Source organism: Bos indicus, chromosome X (genome assembly GCF_029378745.1).
Source record: "Bos indicus isolate NIAB-ARS_2022 breed Sahiwal x Tharparkar chromosome X, NIAB-ARS_B.indTharparkar_mat_pri_1.0, whole genome shotgun sequence".
Lineage (NCBI taxonomy): Eukaryota > Metazoa > Chordata > Mammalia > Artiodactyla > Bovidae > Bos > Bos indicus.
The window spans coordinates 2,722,244-2,742,106 of NC_091789.1; the positions used below are offsets into that span (position 1 = coordinate 2,722,244).

The window sequence follows — 19,863 nt, forward strand, 5'->3', positions numbered from 1 at the left end:
TTCCCCATAATAAATGTCTACAGATTTGTCAAGCCTGCCCTGGGTTCCTGAGAAAGCTGCTTTTAAGCCTCACTGAGGGCTTGATTGCCTGTAGCTCCCAATTATGTAAATCAGCTAAATGCAGATGCTGCATCACCTACCTGGTGTCAAGCGAGCGCCAAGGGAGCCTTTCTTCACAGTCACTCATGCTTATGCTCACTCCACAACATTCAACAGTGATATGTGGAAATATTTTACTTACCTGTTCTTTCTTTTGCAGCTCAAGTTCATGTAGGGCCTCTGGTCACACCTCTCCTTCTAGTACTGCCTTTGGTTCAAGGAGGAGAATGGAACCATGTTCAGACCACACGAGTTGCAGCTTTTACCAGCCACCTAGAGTTGTATCACTTTGCCAGAGGTCATAGTTATAACAGTATACTCGGATCCATTTTTAAAAGAGAAGTCACCTAAATACCAGTACTGATACCTGATTTAGACTTTCGCAGTGAGCTTTGTTTAAAATTGGGGTACCCTTTCATTCTGTTAATTCTGATTTCTTATCCTAGTGTACAAATTTGTTTAAGTGACAGAGGTATCACATTGTGTTACAGGCATCGAGGGATGAGTTTGCATGTGGCTTCACTTCACCTACAAATAGAGGGAGTCTGAGCACTGACAAAGACACTGGTAATTAAGTCCTTCCTTTAAAGATTATACATGGTATGGCTATCTAGAAAGGTACCCTACAGTTTTCTATATTTTTTGAAATATTTCGTGATAAAACTATATATAGCATGATCTCTACCAAAGTTTAATTAAAATCTGACTCACACTTTGTGCCATGTTTCTTTGCTTAGGTTTCCTTGTTTCAGGTTATAGAAAAAAGTAGCTTAGTATACTCAGAAAATGGAGGATAATGAGAAAAACACTAGTTTCCAATCCTCTTATCTGTCTCCAGTCTTGGACAAGACACTTCCCTTTTCTGGGCCAAAGTTTCCTTAACTATAAAATTATCTCATTGTTTGCCTTTATGTTATGACTTCCAAGGAATTTCTTGTAGTTTCATAATGTTAAGTGTTTCGAGGTAAAAAAACTTGCTTACACTTTATTTGGCTTCCTATGGTGTTTTAATATAGTATATAAAATTCACATTTTAGATGCCCAAGATCTATTTCTTAAAATATGACTTTACCAAAATTAACCCAGTGCTGAGCCACTTCAGTCATGTCCAATTCTCTGTGACCCTATGGACTGTAGCCTGCCAGGCTCCTCTGTCCTCCTCCCTCCAGTCAAGAATACTGGAGTGGGCTGCCATGCCCTGTTCCTGGAGATCTTCCCAAGCCAGGGATCCAACTTGCATCTCTTATGCCTCCTGCATGGGCAGGCAGGTTTTTAACACTAGCACCACCTGGGAAGCCCAATTAACCCAGTACTTATTTTTCAAACTATTTTTGACAGTTCCTCCTGTTGCTAACAAGGACTTGGCTTTTTCCAGCTTATGGGTCTTTTCAAAATGGACATGGAATTAAGAGGGAAGATTCAAGAGGTTCCCTCATCCCAGAAGGAGCAACTGGATTTCCAGATCAGAGCAGCACTGGTGAAAATGTAAGACCCTAAAATATATAGGTTAACCCTGGTGATGTTTTAACCATGACAGTCTTTCTTTTTATGTAAATAAGGAGCTCTCTACTCTCCTGTAGTCTATACTATATCTATAAAAAGTATCCCATAATGTAGCAGTTCCTTCCTATCCTGGCAGCTGCTACTTGGATATCTTAAAAACTGTTTATAGAGGATAAGGTATTCATCTTTCAGAGTTCTAACTTTGAATCTGTAAACCTGTTCTAGAGAGGGAAGGTTCAAGTTTAAAATGCCTAATATACCCGTATCACTTAAATCACTCCCTGGCAGGATTAATTCAGCTTTTTATTCTTTTCTAAGAATAATGACCTTAACTTGGGATGAAAAAAAAATTAGGTCCCCAGATTGATAATCTCAACATCCCAGAATCACATAATCAGAATATACTAACTTTTCCATGAGATTGTTTCAAGCCTAACATTAAAGTTTGGGATAGGTCAGCCTTGAGATAGAGAAACCTCATTTTAGACCAGTAAAGCCTTGTCATGCTGCTACATGAAATCATAGAACCATATAAAATTAGTTAGAAGGGTCCATAAAAATAATAAATTCCAACTCTCAATTTACAAATGAAAACTGGGATTGTGACTTAGGGCAGCCACACAACTATGGCAGGGCCAGACCTAAACCCAAGTTTTCGAATTTCAGCACTTCTTCTCCTAGATCATGGTGTTCTCTCTGTGTATCAGAATCATCTGGGCGACTTTCTAAAAAATCACGTGTACACCTGTGGCAGATTCATGTTGATGTATGGCAAAACCAATACAATATTGTAAAGTAATTAGACTCTAATTAAAATAAATTTAAATTTAAAAAAATAAATAAATGAATGAAATTCCAAAAAAAAATAATAAAAATAGAGAGCTGAGCTTCATCCTGTTTCTGTCAGTCTGGGGGCCTGCTCATTTGTATTTCTAAGTTCCCAGGTGATGCTGACGCTGCTGGTTGGGAACCATCCCCTTAAGAACCACTCTATATAGACTGCCTTGAGTCTTTGCCCATTGTTGTTGTTCATTCGCTAAGTTATATCCAACGCCTTGCTACCCCATGGACTTTATTTAATCATAAAGTTCTTATTTCCCGCCATGTAGAAATAAGACAACAGATACTGTCATGGGTAAGGCACACAAAGGACAAGGAGGTTAATGACTTGCCAGCAGTCACACAGCTAGCAAGCATTCAGAACCTAGATGTTTTGTCCCAAGTAAAAGTTTTTAGTAACTCCTACATTGGTAAGTGTATAGCCTAAGCCCAGGTTAGCTCAGCTGAAAGCACTGGTTTCTAACAAGGGCAATTTCTTTAGGACATTGTTATTACTGTATTCATATAAATCCCCGAATAAGTCAGATCTTGTCATGCTTAACCGATATTTAAACAAAAGTCACTAAATAATAGGAACATCACTACTTTGTGGAGGCTCCAATTTTGAAGTATTACTGGGTCCTTCTTAGTAAAATTATCTTGTAATATTATTAAGCTTCCTTTTAAGATAGATTTTTCTGAACTATTATTTAGAAGTTGAGTTTTAATAAACTCTTAATGAGATTCAAGTTAAAAACTTTAAAATGTAAGTTTCTCCTTGACATAAAGGCTATTTTTCCTAGAATACCCACATATGATTTAAAACATTATCTTACTAAAACACAGGACTTAGGGAATGAAACATACACAGTATATTCATGGCCATATCTTGAAGACTGCAAGATAATTTCCAGTGATATTACTAGGTACAGTAGCAACAAAGATTCAGCCCATTTACCTTCCAAATGTGGTTATATGTGATGTGCTTAGAAGTTTCCCAAACAGGACTAAAATGTTATTGAGTTAAAGGCTAAGGGAAGCTAAAATACCAGCATTGTTTCACAAAAGCCTTATCTTTGTATTACAGACTCGGCAGAGTTCTACAAGGAGTAGTGTATCCCAGTATAACCGATTGGATCAATATGAAATCAGAAGCCTCTTGATGTGCTATCTGTATATAGTAAAAATGATTTCTGAAGGTGAGTTACCAGCATATTAATCATAGACTGTACTCCACCGTCACAGATTCACAAGTTCACGTAACAAATATTTGACCATCATCTGCATGTAGGACATAGGCACATTACAAACAGAACTTTGAAGACTTTGACCTTAGAATGTTCCTATATTTTAACATAGAATAGATTCATTTCCATCATACAGGTTTGATTCCTTGAAATAATTTTTTTTCTTTAAAATTAATTTCTAAAGCTTCCCTTGTGGCTCAGTCAATAAAGAATCTGCCTGTAGTGCAAGAGACCCGGGTTCGATCCCTGGGTTGGAAAGATCCCCTGGAGAAGGAAATGGCAACCCACTCCAGTATCCTTGCCTGGAAAATCTCATGGACAGAGGAGCCTGGTGGGCTGCTGTCCATGGGGTCGCAAAGAGTTGGGCACGAATGAGTGACTAACAGTTACTTACTAAAGTGAGGCAATAGTTTTAGAAGTGCTAGAGTATTTTTTTCATGCACAGCACAGAATGCATTAAATGACCAATGTAAACAGAAGAAAATAACAATAATCAAAAGTCATATTTAACACTGTAGCTTTTATTTGACCCAGGATTTACAAAATCAAACGCAAGGAAAAAGACAGGAAGGGTTCTCTGAGGGTAAGGAATGCTGTCATTATCTTCACAGGAGCATTATACAGATTTGTACGGTGTCAGGTTCTTTTCCAGGCTGTTCTCTTTACCTTGATGTATAATTTTATTATTTATAATTTACCATTTCCTCTTTACCATATATAATAGAATATAAGCAAAGGATTTTCATAAACTGCATGTCCTTTGGAAGTAAAATCAGAAGGTTCTATCTCATTCCAAGTACCACCTTTGTTTACACAATTCCTTCCTCTTTATTCCTTTTCTACTTTTGCTCAAAAAGAAAAAAAAATCATAAAACCACCCCAACGACCCCCCAAAACAAAACAAACAAAAAACCTAGGGATTTCCCTGTAGCTAAGACGCTGTACTGCCAATGCAGGAGTCCCAGATTCAATTTCTGGACAGGGAAATAGATCCCACATACTACACCTAAGACCCTGTGTGGCCAAATAAATATTCTTAAAAAAAAGGCAAGCAGAAGTGAAGTACATAAAAGCACCCGGGTTTTGACCATCACAATAGAGTAGTTAAATTTTAACTTATTTTCTATTTCGTTTTTAGTAAATATTAAAAATTTTTTGTAATCAGAATATAAAAACATAAGTTGATAGTTAACTTGCCAGAGAGATTGAAAAACATCAAAAGTTAGATATTAATACTTAATTCTAAAGTACATTAATAAAACAGTTTTAAGTAACTAGAATCTTCAAGCACTTAGAATGTATGATTTACAGTAAAAGTCAAATCATCATATAGTAAATTTTACTTATTTTCTATTTTGTTTTTAGTAAATATTATCTTAAACATTTTTGTAATAATACAGAATATAAAAACATAAAATGAGTTGATAGTTAACTTGCCAGAGGGATTGAAACACATCAAAAGCTAGATATGACTAGTTAATTCTAAAATACACTAACAAAAGTGTTTTAAATAAGTAGAATCTTCAAGTACTAACAATGTATGATTTAGAATAAAAGTCAAATCATAATACAGTAAATTTTACCTATTTTCTATATTTTGGTCTTAGTATTAAACATTTTTTGTAACAATGCAGGATATAAAAACATAAAATGAGTTGATAGTTAACTTGCTAGAGAGATTGAAACACATCAAAAGCTAGATACGAAGAGTTAATTCTAAAGTACTATTAATTTTTTAAATTAATTAAAGCTATTAAACAGTTTTAAAAAACTAAAATCTTCAACTACTTAGAATGTATGATTTAGAGTAAAAGTCAAAGATTATTGAGACTATGTTATAAGCTTCCGTGTTTGGGGAAAGAAATATGTAAAGGGCAGTAATTTTCAACCCTGGTGGTATTTCATTCCAAGAAATAATGGATCAAATTAACAACCATAGCCACAGCTTATTGTTTTTGTCTCCCCACAAGCTAAAAAGTGGGGGAATGTAGAAAATGACTGCTATTATGTATGGGCTTTTTTAAAGGGTGATGAAGATATTCTAAAACTGTGGCAATGGTTTTACAAGTTTTTAAATATACCATAAACTACTGTATTGTGCTCTATTTAAAAGAACGAGTTTAATGGCACATGAATTCACTCAATAACTTGGTTTTTCTAGAGGTTCAAGGATACAAGGGAGATGAAAAACTGTAAAGAAAAAAGGAGTTGAATACCACCAGAGCCCAGGGAAAATGAGGGTGGTAGAGGGAGGAGAGAAGGAAGGAGGAGAGGGACATGCATTGCTGAGTAGTTCTCCCCTCCTCCACTCCAGTACACATGTGCACACTTGCATACGTATGCAAGCGCATGTGCACGTGTGCACACACACTGACAACCCGTGACAAGCCACTGGCTGCTTTGTGTTATGGGTAAAACCATAACTTCTTTGTTTCTTGAGGTCTCCTCTTATAAATGCTGACCTTGCTTGCTAAATAGTTGGTCTTTGTTAATGAGGTTTTTCCTTCTTCTGCTTTCGCTTTTTGATTTTTAAAAGCAAATTTTCATAACTAGTATACAGTCTGTGTCACATCTTCTCTTCTGTAATTTAAGTCATGCTATATGGTATCTGTAAAGTCATACTCATTTTATTCTGAAAAATATCTGCTTCTGACTCTTCCTCAGTGTAAGTATTGTAGTTACCTTGTCAAGTCCAGAAAGTATTTCACTTTATATGTATTTCAGGGTTGAACTCTTACAGTCCAGGCCTTTTAGGTGTTCTCTTGGCTTTCTTTTTTTTAAGCCTTCTTATTGACTCATAAGGGCTTCCCAGCTGAATCTTTCTCAGTGTAAGTATTGTAGTTACCTTGTCAAGTCCAGTAAATATTTCACTTTATATATATTTCAGGGTTGAACTCTTACAGTCCAGGCCTTTTAGGTGTTCTCTTGGCTTTCTTTTTTTTAAGCCTTCTTATTGACTCATAAGGGCTTCCCAGGTGGCACTAGTAATAAAGAACTCAGCTGCCAGTGCAAGAGTCTAAGAGACTCGATGGATGGGAAGATCCCCAGGAGGAGGGCATGACAACCCACTGCCATATTCTTCTAGAGAATCCCACGGACAGAGGAGCCTGGCAGGCTACAGTCCACAGTGTTGCAAAAACTAGGACACAACTAAACCAACTCAGCATGGCACACACTGACTCACAGACACTAGCAGCTTAATTTCAACAAAAAGATGGTCATCTCTACACTTTTATATAGAAGTAGAGGGATTCTGAAAACTAAGTTTCTCTCTTTGTAGCTGAATTTTATTAACTGGCAATAAGTCACTATTTCAAAGTCTTAGTCATTTGCCCAACTTTTTGCCTGTATATTATATTCTGGGAAGTAGAATCAAAGTCAGGAATTATCAGTTACATAGTCTGAATACAAATGTTAAAGTCTGAATTGATAGGAAGACTGTCCTCTTGGACCAGAAAAGCAGTCTCCTTAAGAGAGAGATGGAGTGATAGCTACTTCCCCCATTTTCCTAACTGTATCTTGACTTTTCTCTTGATTGAAGACCCCGAAGTGCAAGCCTGAGTCTCATCTTGTGGCTTATCAGCATCATGGGCTGCACCTGTAGCTCCATTCGTATCCTTCCTTGCTGTGGACTGTTCACTGCAAGGTGGCTGGCTACTGCTCTCTCTCATTGAAATACGAAAAACACCTAATGATGGTCTTTGCACAGTAGAGCTTGAAGTATAGTCTAAAGGAAATAGATGTAAAGTGTTGTTTTCGTCTCTCTGTGTGAGAGGAGAAAATATGCTTTTGCTGTAATCAATTATACTTTCCTCTGAAGTTTCAGGTAATATTTCAGTAGGTAGGTCTTCTTCTGGAGAAATACTGGAAAGGCTCCAAGGGAAATCAATCTCAGTTCCTCGCTTTGGTGTGGAGATCCTCTGTGGGGAGGTCCTCTGTGTGAAAATGGATTTGCTTTGTGGACGGCCAAGCCTGGCATCAGGAAGGCTGGAGTCATCTTGAAATTCACACACAGTCTGAGGGCCGAGTGTAGACGCTGAAGGAACAGTGCTAGATGACTTCTGACTGCCACTGCTTATTGTGATAGTCTTAGTGCTGTTAGAGGAAGTCTCTTGAGGGCTCTCTGGCACCTCAAAGACGTCCTGCCTGTACAACGGAACCTGAAGTTCGGAACTGTGTGGCTGTTTCTTTTTCCCTCGAGCTTTCATCTGTTTGGTTTTCGTTTGCGTTATCATTTTGAGAGCCGCATACCTCTCAGGTCCAGGTGGAGGGTCCCCGATCGAAATAAATGACTCGCTCTTTTGAGACCCAGGGATGAAGTCGTCATCACTATCAGAAGAAGAACGGCGAGACTGTGGCTGTTTCCTCTTGAGCCTAGCCAAAAGTTGCTTGTTTTCTTCTCTTAATTTATTCCTTTCTGCTGTAAGCTCACAAATAAACTTCAGATTTTGTTGTTGGATATCATAAAATTCTTGCTGTAGTGTATTTCTGTATGTTTCGTTTACTGTACAGTGATCGCATACTTTCGCGTTTAACTGACCTCGCAGGTCATGGATAGTGTCATTCAGCGCTCTCTTTTGCTCCGTCAACTCTTTAATTCTGGATATGGAGCCTGTCCTCCTCCCGTCTGACAATCGCTCTTTTCTCAAACTGTTTACTTTCCCCTGAAGTCGGCGTAGCTCTCTGTCATGGAGCTCTTTTAGTGTTAGCCAGGTTTTTTTAAAATCTTCAGAAGACACATCACAGAGGCTAACCTTCTGAATTGTATATTCTTCAGAAGAGCTCTGCCCACTTTTCCTGTCTTCTTCACCCACATCGCGCGCCTCCATCTTGATTCTCTAACTGGGATTGTCAAATAGTGGAGACAGGCACCACCAAAAAATGGCGGAAGGGCCGTCAACTAGAACTGGGCCGCGGACCAATCGAGAGTTTCACCGCTTTTACAGACCTGTGAAGTCGTCTCAGGGCACCCAGTAGGCGAGAAGATGGATCAAAGATGGCTCAGGGGTGGACAGCAGGACGTAGGTGGGGGGCTGGAAGGAGACACCAGCCTCCTTTGCCGAGAAGAGCGAAGGCACAAGGCAGGGAAGATGGCGGCTTCAAGCGACCCCGTGCCGACAGGAGACTAGAGAGAGTGGAAACGCAGTGAATTCTGGGAAAGCCCCGCTGAGCTGAAGTGCGTCACAAAAGGGGGGGGGGGTTGGAACTTACCCCTTGCTTTATTTTTGAAACAAATTAATTTGACCCGATTTTAGCATCTTTATTCCGGACAGTCAATATTTTATAATCATTGAAAACCACAAATACCCATGGTCATTAGTAAGTTGGACATAAAGTCAAAAGCCATGCACTCTTTCCTCCCTGTCACCCCTCCGTTTAGGCAACATTGCTTAGTGGTCCATTCCTAGATTTAGAGGCTCTCGGGAGACTGGCAGTTTTGTAACTGATTACTGTGCGATCCACGCTAGAGCTTTGCTGGTGGTGTTGGTGGCTCAGTAGGTAACACCACCAGCAAAGCTCTAGCATGGATCGCAACAGTAATCAGTTACAGAATTGCCATGCTAGAGCTTTGCTGGTGGCTCAGTAGGTAATGCGGAGAAGGCAATGGCAGCCCACTCCAGTACTTTTGCCTAGAAAATCCCATGGACGGAGGAGCCTGGTAGGCTGCAGTCCATGGGGTCGCTAGAGTCGGACACGACTGAGCGACTTCACTTTCGCTTTTAACTTTCATGCATTGGAGAAGGAAATGGCAACCCACTCCAGTGTTCTTGCCTGGAGAACCCCAGGGATGGGAAGCCTGGTAGGCTGCCGTCTATGGGTCGCACAGAGTCGGACACGACTGAAGCAACTTAGCAGCAGCAGCAGTAGGTAACGAGTCTGCCGGCAATGTGGGAGAGCCAGGTTCAGACTCTGGATCGGGAAGATCCCCTGGAGAAGGAAATGGCAACCCACTCCAGTATTCCTGCCTGGAGAATTCCATGGACAGAAGAGCCCAATGAAGCTACTGTCCATGTGGTCACAAAGAGTCGGACACGACTGAGTAACACTTCCACTAGGTTTTTAAAATTTAGACGTGAAACTGCTGACACCATTAGCTATATCTGAATAGGTTACAAAACGGAATGGAAGGTTAAGTGGGGGTAATATTTTTCTTTTAAAAAACTTTCAGTGAGTGTGTTGGAAGTTAAAAAAAAAAGAACAACTCAAAAGAGAAGTATATGTGATATAGAGGCTTTTGTATCTAAAATAGTTGTTGCACGAATCTGTGTGGTATGTATGTATATTGCTAGAACTTCAGGGTTAATAATCCAAAGAGAAAGAGGAAAATAAGTTATCACTTTTCCTCTCAAGTTCTCAAACTTTTTGGTTCTCCAAGTCCTTTGAGTAGCAGGCAAAGGTGCTTGACCCTGCCTTCGGAACAATGCACATAAATGCACCATTTTGCATAAAATTTTAAGAAAAACCCCAGGTCTACTTCGCTTCCTGTCTTCAGGGATGATAAGCCATCAAAAAGAACATGAAACATGTAAAATATCATGTATGAAACGAGTTGCCAGTCCAGGTTTGATGCACGATACTGGGTGCTTGGGGCTAGTGCACTTGGACGACCCAGAGGGATGGTATGGGGAGGGAGGAGGGAGGAGGGTTCAGGATGGGGAACACATGTATACCTGTGGTGGATTCATTTTGATATTTGGCAAAACTAATACAATTATGTAAAGTTTAAAAATAAAATTAAAAAAAATAAAGTAAATAAAAATAATTGTTAAAGTTGAAAATAATTACAGATTTAGCAGTATATTTGGAATTAATTCAATAGAGTGTAGTGTGGGTATTGGGCAGTGAGATGAGATAGGAGGGCAGGATTCAGATGAGACAGAACTGGTTATGAGTTGATGGTTATTGAAACTAAAGTTATTGGTACTTTGGAATTCACTGTGCTATTAATATTTGCTGTTATGGTCTCTGCTATTTCAAGCTGTAACACTTTATTCCATTTTCAGATACACTGTTAACTTACTGGAACAAGGTATCTCCCCAGGAGCTCATAAACATTCTCATACTTCTAGAGTAAGTTGTCTTATTTTCATAAAATTTCCTCTTATTTTGGGGAGCTTAATGTTTATAGTTAATGAAATATTACTCCTTTTTTGTTTTCATCAGCATATTTGTACATAATGTAGGGAATGTTAAACTATTTTCATAGTTTATAGGTTGACATATAGCTTCTTCACACATAGAAGAAAAACATGTAAACGAAATGCTTGTGGTATTATAGAAAACTAGCTAATAATAGCCCATCTTTGCAGACCATCAGGAATATTTGTGTGACCTGGAAAACTGGAAGTGGCACCAGCTGTCCTAATCATTCATTTAGAGCAGATGCTGGCTTAATGGAGCCCCTTAAATGTTGGAGTTTAGAATGTGTATCTTTAGATAGAGCCAAGTAATTCTACCCACTTCAGAAATGTGTGTTTGTGTGTACATGTATATATATTCCAAGGTACTTGATTTTTTCCTAAGTGGAGGGGGGAAGTTGTCCTATATTGTTTGCTGAGCTATTTTGTTGAAAGGTAAGAGAGAAATTAGAGTGATGTGTAATTTCTAAATACATTTTAAAATAAATAGTACACATAACATATATGATAGTGTATGTGCATGTCCAGCAAAACATTTGGAGAAAATATTTGCAAACAAAGCAGGATTAAAAAAAAAACACTCTAAAAATGAAATATTCACTAATGAAAATAGATGATATTGTTGGGGATTTACTTTAAAATTATGGAGGAGGTAGTAAGTGTGGAGGGAGTGGGGAGGACCTGTTTGGGGTAGAAGTTAAACAGGAGTGGCCATGAGTTGATAATTGTTGAAGCTCGTGGGTGCTGGGTATGTGGGGTTTAGTTTGCTGTCCTCTCTACTTTTGTATGTTTGGGATTTTCTATACTAGAAAGTGGTTTAATGCCATTATAAAAAAATAGCAATTGCCACAATTTTTAGGGCTTAAGAACCTTTTTAGGTGTGAATGACTATATTAGAGACCTTTGCTATGACACACACTATAAAGCTCGAAGGATGATTTGCATTGATACGTTTTTTAAAAATATGTCATTATAATTGTATATGAAGACCTGAGACTTGTTGGTGCTGAAGTAACTGTAGCAAATGAATGTAGAGTGATATAATATGGCTGGTGGTTGTATATTTATTTGTGTATACCAAAACATATTCTTGTAATATGATTTTAAATAGGTCATTCTTTGTAACACATGAATTTTCAAATATTATTTGTTAAAATGCAAAGTATGGTAATATAGTACTAACATGCTACTGTTTTTCTTTCTAGAGTATGTTTGTTTCACTTTAGATACATGGGGAAAAGAAACATAGCAAGGTAATTCCCATAGCAGTGCAATTCCCTCTTTTTTTCTTCTCTTCCAACAGAGGGCAGTCTTAATCATGCCATGCAAAACCTAGATGCTTCCTTTTGAGCTAGCCTGAAGATACGCATGATTTATTTAATGCTTCTCAACTTAAAGTTGAAATTAACCTGATGTGAAGTGTAACATTTTTTTAAGTTTCCCAAAGGGTAATGGTTAGACTGATGTGCACCGTTTCCGGTCTAATCCTAGAACAGATGCTTGTCTCTTCTGAAGGATGTGAGAAAAGACTAGATCCAGGGGAAGGCAGGAAATTGTCAAGCGAGGACAACTGTCAGTTGTGTCCTTTTGTCTACAACCTATCAATATTCACCTCAGTTAGTAATGTAAACAGAAATCCCAAACAGTAATTGCAACATGCATTATATATTATTTCTTTCTTCTTTTTGCTGTGTAAGTCTTAGTGAAATAAATACTTTAGAAAATGTTTGTGGGATCCTAAGGAAAAGATTACTTGCTTATTTTGATAAGATATATTTCAAAGGTAGAGTTAGACATTAAAGGATCTTAAATAGAATTATTTTCTTTATGAAAGTAAATTTCATGGCACTTCCAAAAACTAAAGAGGCAGTTTGAAAGAAAGTGAAAGTCACTCAGTCATATCCAACTCTTTGCAGTCCATGGCATTCTCTAGGCCAGAATACTGGAATGGGTAGCCTGTCCCTTCTCCAGGGCATCTTCCTGACCCAGGAATTGAACCGGGATCTCCTGCATTGCAGGCATATTCTTTACCAACTGGGCTATGAGGGAAGCCCAAGGAGGTGGTTTGGATTAGGTTTATTGCTGAGACTCTGGGACATACTAATAATTCAGGTGACGATTTTTGTTGTCTTCCCAGCACTGGGAGCTGGTTGGGAACTGGTATGGTAACTACCATCATGAACCTTAACCTCTAAGATGCTGGTGACCTGCCTTCTGTGTTTACTAGAGGATGGACAAACTCTTCTTCTTTCTCAGGCCCTGCATTACCTAGTTGTTAATTTTTTTAATGAAACCCTAAAATAAAGGAAAACAAAATAAAAATATGCAAATAGACATCTTTGTAGAGTAAAAATTTCTGATCCAAGTTTAACTCTGGTACAGAAACCGATAGGTGCTCATTCTTAAATATCTGACTCCAGGAAACCACCCCCTGCCATGTCAACTCTTGAGTGTCCCTCTCATTGTTTTCTCTGACTCTTGCCTTTCCTTATCTCCTGAGATAAAGATGGAATCTTATTGCAGTATTGTCCACTCTGATATATTATCCACTGTCTGATATTTTTGAGAGGAGGAAGGGAAGTAAGAAACTCTCTCTAAATTCCTTACTTGCATTCTTGTAGTATAAGGTATTTGAAATATACAGTAAGCATTATAACAACTCCCAGTGACGTCTCATTTAAGCCACATAGTTAAAAAATGTAACATTGAGATACAGTATTAGAGTAATCCATTTCCTAACTTTAACATTTATTTTAGGGTGCATGATGCCTGGCTGTCAAAACACTTTGGAGTAGACCGAAAATCACAAACCATGCCAGCTCTCCGAAACAGATCAGGAATAATGCAGGCCCGGCTTCAGCATCTTAGTAGCCTGGAAAGTTCATTTACACTTAATCACAGTAAGTGCAGAATGTGGGTAGGGTACCCATTTGAAACAGATGTTAATACTATTTAACCTAAATCACCAGTACAGCTGGACATCATTTCACATCTCAGTTTCTGTACAGTCATTTCATCATATGTGAATATAATATCAAATATGCATGCATTGTTTTTAGCAATTTTAGTTAATAGTGAGTTCTTAGTTTAATATGAAGGAAATTAATTTTCTCATTGAATTATTATTCTTGTATTATTTTACATTCAATATCTTTTATCCATACTTTAATGTAAATAATGACATTTGAATATAATAGTATATATAATATTTGTTTAGAGTGACTGTTGTTCATTCAGTGATTATTAAGGGATTGCCCATGCTGAGCTGTCTGCAGAGGTCAGAGCACTGTAAATACTATTTTGACAAAGACGTATTTCACACAGGTTGAAATATTGACAAGTTCAGTAGGAAGCTAGAGGGTTATATACATGAAAGCTATTCTCTGAAAGCAAATCTTAATAAAAAGTCAAAGAGTGAGACAATGTTCATTACCAGACAGTCCTTTAGAGGTTGCATAAGAGGAAGCCAGCAGAACTGGCTCTGCTATGAGGACTAATCATAAACACAAATGTCTTGAGCAGATGGATGCTGAGCTACTAGACTCAGGACCTTTCAAAACAAATTGGAGTGGGACAGCCTTCAGCTTTGCTCTTTGTCTCTTGTAACAGTGTATTGAAGCTGTCTTTCAGTTGGCCCAGATGCTTTGTTTTCCTTCTGATTTAGAAACAAGTCTCACACCATTGGCATCATCGAAAACATCAGGCCATAGGGAACCCCTGTACATAACATAGCTACATTTCTATGAGTTTCTCATTTTTGCACATATAATTAGCAGCACAGCCTAAAATGCCTCCCACGTTATTTCTTAGTTACATACCTAGTTCATCACTCACATCTTGTCTACAAAGAAGTTGGCACCTATTTATTTGTTGCAGAGCTGTTGATACAGAGCTGAAGTAAAAAAAAAAAAATAGCAGAATTGATTAACCCAGATTGTATTCGATTAAGGAGTAAATACAGCGAAACTCATTAAGTCTGCAGGTATTGAGAGCCTGGTGTCTTTTTGCTTGTACCTCTCTGAGTCTTTGGGAGAGAAAGTCATTCAAAACTGTTATGTGAATCCCTGTGTCATACAGTTTTAATTTCCTTTTTTTTTTTTTTTAAATTTCAGGTTCTTCAACAACTGAAGCAGACATTTTCCATCAGGCACTTCTTGAAGGAAATACTGCTACGGAAGTTTCCCTAACAGTATTAGATACCATATCATTTTTCACTCAGTGTTTCAAGGTAAAAATGAAAAGTTAGGATTCAGTTGGTATCATTGCAAAGAAAGTATGCAAAAATTAACTAGACAGATGAAGCTTAGTATAAAAGACCCCAGTGAGCAGTCAGGAAACGTGGGTGGCAGACCTAGTGTGACCTCCAGAAATAACTGAGACTCAGCCTTAAAATGAGAGAGTTGGACTGTTAATAATTTGTTCTTTATTTCCCTTCTCTGTTATTTTTGTGTTTAAAAACAGGTTTTTTCATACTTTTATGAAAATATCCAGTCATTTTTAGCCTAAATTATGATTGAGTCAGTCTGTCCAAATACCTGTTGAGATGAGGTGTCTTGTCAAGCCAGATGATATCCAGGCAGGCTGGCTGGCTGGCGTCCCTTGTCAGGGGTTTATTGGTTTTACTCAGATGCTTGCCTCTCAGTACAAATCATCATTGCTAGGATTAAAAAATAGAAGAAGAAGAAACTGAAAGCAGTTATCTTGCAGGGTTGCTGAAGGTGTAAAATGAGATAATGGATGTTAGAGAGCTTTGAATAAACACTATATAACTATGTGCTTTGCTTAGTCACTCAGTCGTGTCCGACTCTGTGACCCCATGGTTGTAGCCTTCTAGGCTCCTCTGTCCCTGGGATTCTCCAGGCAAGAATACTGGAGTGGTTTGCCATTTCCTCCTCCAGGGAATCTTCCAACTGAGAGACTGAACCCAGGCTTCCCACATTGCAGGCGGATTCTTTACCAGCTGAGCTACCAGGGGAGCCCATATAACCATAATGTGAGGTAACAGTAGTGGGAGAAGTCAAAAGTGAAAACTCTTGCTGGCTTTTCATCTGAGCTTCACAGATTTTTTTTTCTTTTCTTTCCCCTTCTCAAAGTAATTCAGTTAATTGCTTCAGGCCTCCAGATTTACTATGGAAACCAGGCCTGTGCTTTTCAAAGAGTCTTATAAGGGAAAACTGAATTAGATAGTAATGAGAAATAGACTGCAGAATTTCTGTATGAAGTATTAAGTTTGTTCTGATTAAAATTCAACCCAAATTCATTTTTTATTTTGCCAGTAAATAAGACATTTGGTCTCAAGGTTTGCATTGTTATTTCTTCCTCCTATTCAGACATTTCTTATTTATGTAACACACATCTCTTGTTAGTTGACATCTCTGTTAGATGACAGGCACTATCCTAAGTGCTTTAGAAATATTAACTCACTTTTCTATTGTGGGACTGGAGGTGGAAAAGAGCACTGCAGATGGGCACCAAGGATCTTTTTGAGATGATGGGAAAGAATGGATTGCAGTGACTGCACGACTCTGTAACTTTACTAAAAATAACTGAATGATACATTTAAAATAGGTAAATTTTGTTGTATGTAAATTAAACCTCAGTCAACTTAAAAGCACAAGTATTAACTCACCTTTAATCCTCATACTAGCTTTGTGATGTAGATACTATTATTTTTCCCATTTTAAAGTGAGAAAAGTGAAACTCACAGGGAACTTAATGTCACATAGCTAGTCAGTAGCAGATCAGGAATTTAATCTTGGCTAGTTATCACAAGAGTCCTTGCTTCTAACCACCTCCCCATGCTTTTAAGTAGACTATGGGAGGAGACAGAAAGATGGAGCACCATTCTGGGATTCTGGCTATCAGTGTTACCATTAAATCTGTTACAAATATGCATATGGTTTTGGGCTTCCCTGATAGCTCAGACGGTAAAGTGTCTGCCTGCAATGTGGGAGACCTGGGCTTGATCCCTGGGTCAGGAAGATCCCCTGGAGAAGGAAATGGCAACCTACTCCAGCACTCTTACCTGGAAAATCCCAAGGACCGAGGAGCCTGGTAGGCTATAGTCCACGGGGTTGCAAAGAGTCGGACACAGACTGAGAGACTTCACTTCACTTGACTGCAAGGGAGGAGCCAGAAAGATGGAGCACCATTCTTGGATTCTGGCTATCAGTGTTACCATTAAATCTCTTACAAATAGTCATATGGTTTTGGTTTTTTGTTGTTACTTACGGCCAATTTGTAACCTACTAATTGGTTTCTTAAAGGACAGGAGAGCAGGGCTGAAGACATTATCCAATGCATTCTTTTTTAAACAAAAAGGGTCACAAACCAATAGATCAGATCAGATCAGTCACTCAGTCGTGTCCGACTCTGCGACCCCATGAATCACAGCACGCCAGGCCTCCCTGTCCATCACCAACTCCCAGAGTTCACTCAGACTCACGTCCATCGAGTCAGTGATGCCATCCAGCCATCTCATCCTCTGTCGTCCCCTTCTCCTCCTGCCCCCAATCCCTCCCAGCATCAGAGTCTTTTCCAATGAGTCAACTCTTCGCATGAAGTGGCCAAAGTACTGGAGTTTCAGCTTTAGCATCATTCCTTCCAAAGAAATCCCAGGGCTGATCTCCTTCAGAATGGACTGGTTGGATCTCCTTGCAGTGCAAGGGACTCTCAAGAGTCTTCTCCAACACCACAGTTCAAAAGCATCAATTCTTCGGCGCTCAGCCTTCTTCACAGTCCAACTCTCACATCCATACATGACCGCTGGAAAAACCATAGCCTTGACTAGACGAACCTTTGTTGGCAAAGTTATGTCTCTGCTTTTCAATATGCTATCTAGGTTGGTCATAACTTCCCTTCCAAGGAGTAAGCGTCTTTTAATTTCATGGCTGCAGTCACCATCTGCAGTGATTTTGGAGCCCAGAAAAATAAAGTCTGACACTGTTTCCACTGTTTCCCCATCTATTTCCCATGAAGTGGTGGGACCAGATGCCATGATCTTCGTTTTCTGAATGTTGAGCTTTAAGCCAACTTTTTCACTCTCCACTTTCACTTTCATCAAGAGGCTTTTTAGTTCCTCTTCATTTTCTGCCATAAGGGTGGTGTCATCTGCATATCTGAGGTTATTGACATTTCTCCCGGCAATCTTCGTCTCTACAGTTTCTAGTTTCTTTTATATCTTTACTTTAGTAAGTTTACAGAGTTGTGCAGTCATTACAATCCAATCATTCCCATTATCTCAAAAAGATCCTTGGTGCCCATATGCAGTCAGTCCCCCTTTCCACCTCCAGTCTCACAATAAAACAGTGAGTTAAAATTTCTAAAGCACTTAGGATAGTGCCTGTCATCTACCAAGAGATGTATATTAAATAAATTAAGAAATATTTGAATAGAAGCAAGGAATAAGAGTGCACATTTTGAAATCAAACGTCTTTATTTACTGGCACAATAAAAATGAATTTGAGTTGCACATTAATCAGAACAAATTTAATACTTCATAAAGAGATTCTGCAGCCTATTCCTAATTAGTATCTAAGGAACCTTTAAACAGTTTGTGTAGTCTTTCAATTGTGATACCTGTTATTATCTCTACTCCTAGAGGGTTTAATTGTCTCCAGTGGCTAGACATACACTAAACATACATTTTAAAACAAATTGGATAATAGAATTTTAAAATAGAATTGATGTTTTCCTTAATTCTTACATTACTTTGTTTCTGTCAGAGAAATACAAAAGCTATAGGAGAAGGCAATGGCACCCCACTCCAGTACTCTTGCCTGGAAAATCCCATGGATGGAGGAGCCTGGTGGGCTGCAGTCCATGGGGTCGCTAAGAATCGGACACGACTGAGCGACTTCACTTTCACTTTTCACTTTCATGCATTGGAGAAGGAAATGGCAACCCACTCTAGTATTCTTGTCTGGAGAATCCCAGGGACAGAGGAGCTTGGTGGGCTGCCGTCTATGGGGTCGCACAAAGTCAGACAGGATTGAAGTAACTTAGCAGCAGCAGCAGCAAGCTTCTTATTGTTAATTTTCAAGCAGTGGTTTGATGAATAGGTATTGGTAAAGACTGTTCTCTCATTTTAGGGGGAGCAGCATAAACTATTTGTCAAAAAAAGCTTTTTTATGTTTTCTAGAGTCAACTTTTAAATAATGATGGCCACAACCCATTAATGAAAAAAGTATTTGATATTCATCTTGCTTTTCTTAAAAATGGGCAGTCTGAAGTGTCGCTGAAACATGTATTTGCCTCACTTCGAGCGTTCATTAGTAAGGTAAGGAACAAATCTTTGCGGCTGCGAGTGGCCTTGCTTCTTGGTAAGAAAGATCAGGGGAACAGGATCTCCAAACCTCAGCTAATGAAGCCATTAAATCTTGCCTTTGTAAACATTAATACAGAACAGCAAAATACAGAAAGAGGGCCTGACCATGAATTCCCTAAAATCAGCACGTGCTTTTAATTTCATTTTGTTATTCCTTTTTTTTTTTTTCCCCAGTAGGCTCCTTTGAGGAGTGTCATGGTAAAGTTATCAACGGCCAATATTTCTTCTCTTTGGTTTCTTTTTAAAGTATTATCATGCTGAAGATATATAAATTGTGAGTGCACTCATGTGTAATCACTTTCAAAGCAGAGACAAGGTACAAAACCCCAGGGCCTTGTATGGTATCTTGCAAGTGGTAGGCACTTAATACATGTATAGATGGATGAATCCTTCCTTTCAGTGCTAACTGTATCTTTGGGCTCCAGATTTTCAGGCCATTTACTTCATGTAAACTAAAACTTCAGACTAGGTTTTTAGGAACAAATATGACTCAGCAAAAATTTATTGCTGGTCTGTTAAGCATCAGAAACCTAGACGGAGTTAAAATTATGGAAAGGCACAGTCTAGGCTTCCACTCTGGTATGTGTAACTCCAACAAGACAAATTCAGTTAACTGATTCTTGGAATAGGCTAGCTGAGCAACTTTTTTTTGTCATTATTTGCATGGCAACTTATTGTCCCAAATTCATAGAAAAGTAGATGATTTTGAAGGTTTATTTTTAAATTGCCA

The 19,863-nt window shown here is 38.5% G+C and overlaps 1 protein-coding gene across 5 annotated transcripts in view; it reads left to right on the forward strand.

The window, feature by feature from the left end:
- The window catches only part of DOCK11 (dedicator of cytokinesis 11), a 215,719-nt gene that overhangs the window by 146,119 nt on the left and 49,737 nt on the right, over positions 1-19,863 (forward strand). For 4 of the 5 annotated variants that reach the window (XM_070784594.1, XM_070784592.1, XM_070784590.1 and 1 more), the window contains 8 exons: positions 591-666; positions 1,475-1,584; positions 3,509-3,620; positions 10,673-10,739; positions 12,013-12,060; positions 13,565-13,707; positions 14,920-15,035; positions 18,948-19,085. In XM_070784594.1, the coding sequence (XP_070640695.1) occupies positions 591-666; positions 1,475-1,584; positions 3,509-3,620; positions 10,673-10,739; positions 12,013-12,060; positions 13,565-13,707; positions 14,920-15,035; positions 18,948-19,085 (810 nt within the window). The remainder of the gene's footprint in view (positions 1-590; positions 667-1,474; positions 1,585-3,508; positions 3,621-10,672; positions 10,740-12,012; positions 12,061-13,564; positions 13,708-14,919; positions 15,036-18,947; positions 19,086-19,863) is intronic. The other variant, XM_070784593.1, reaches the window with a different exon arrangement.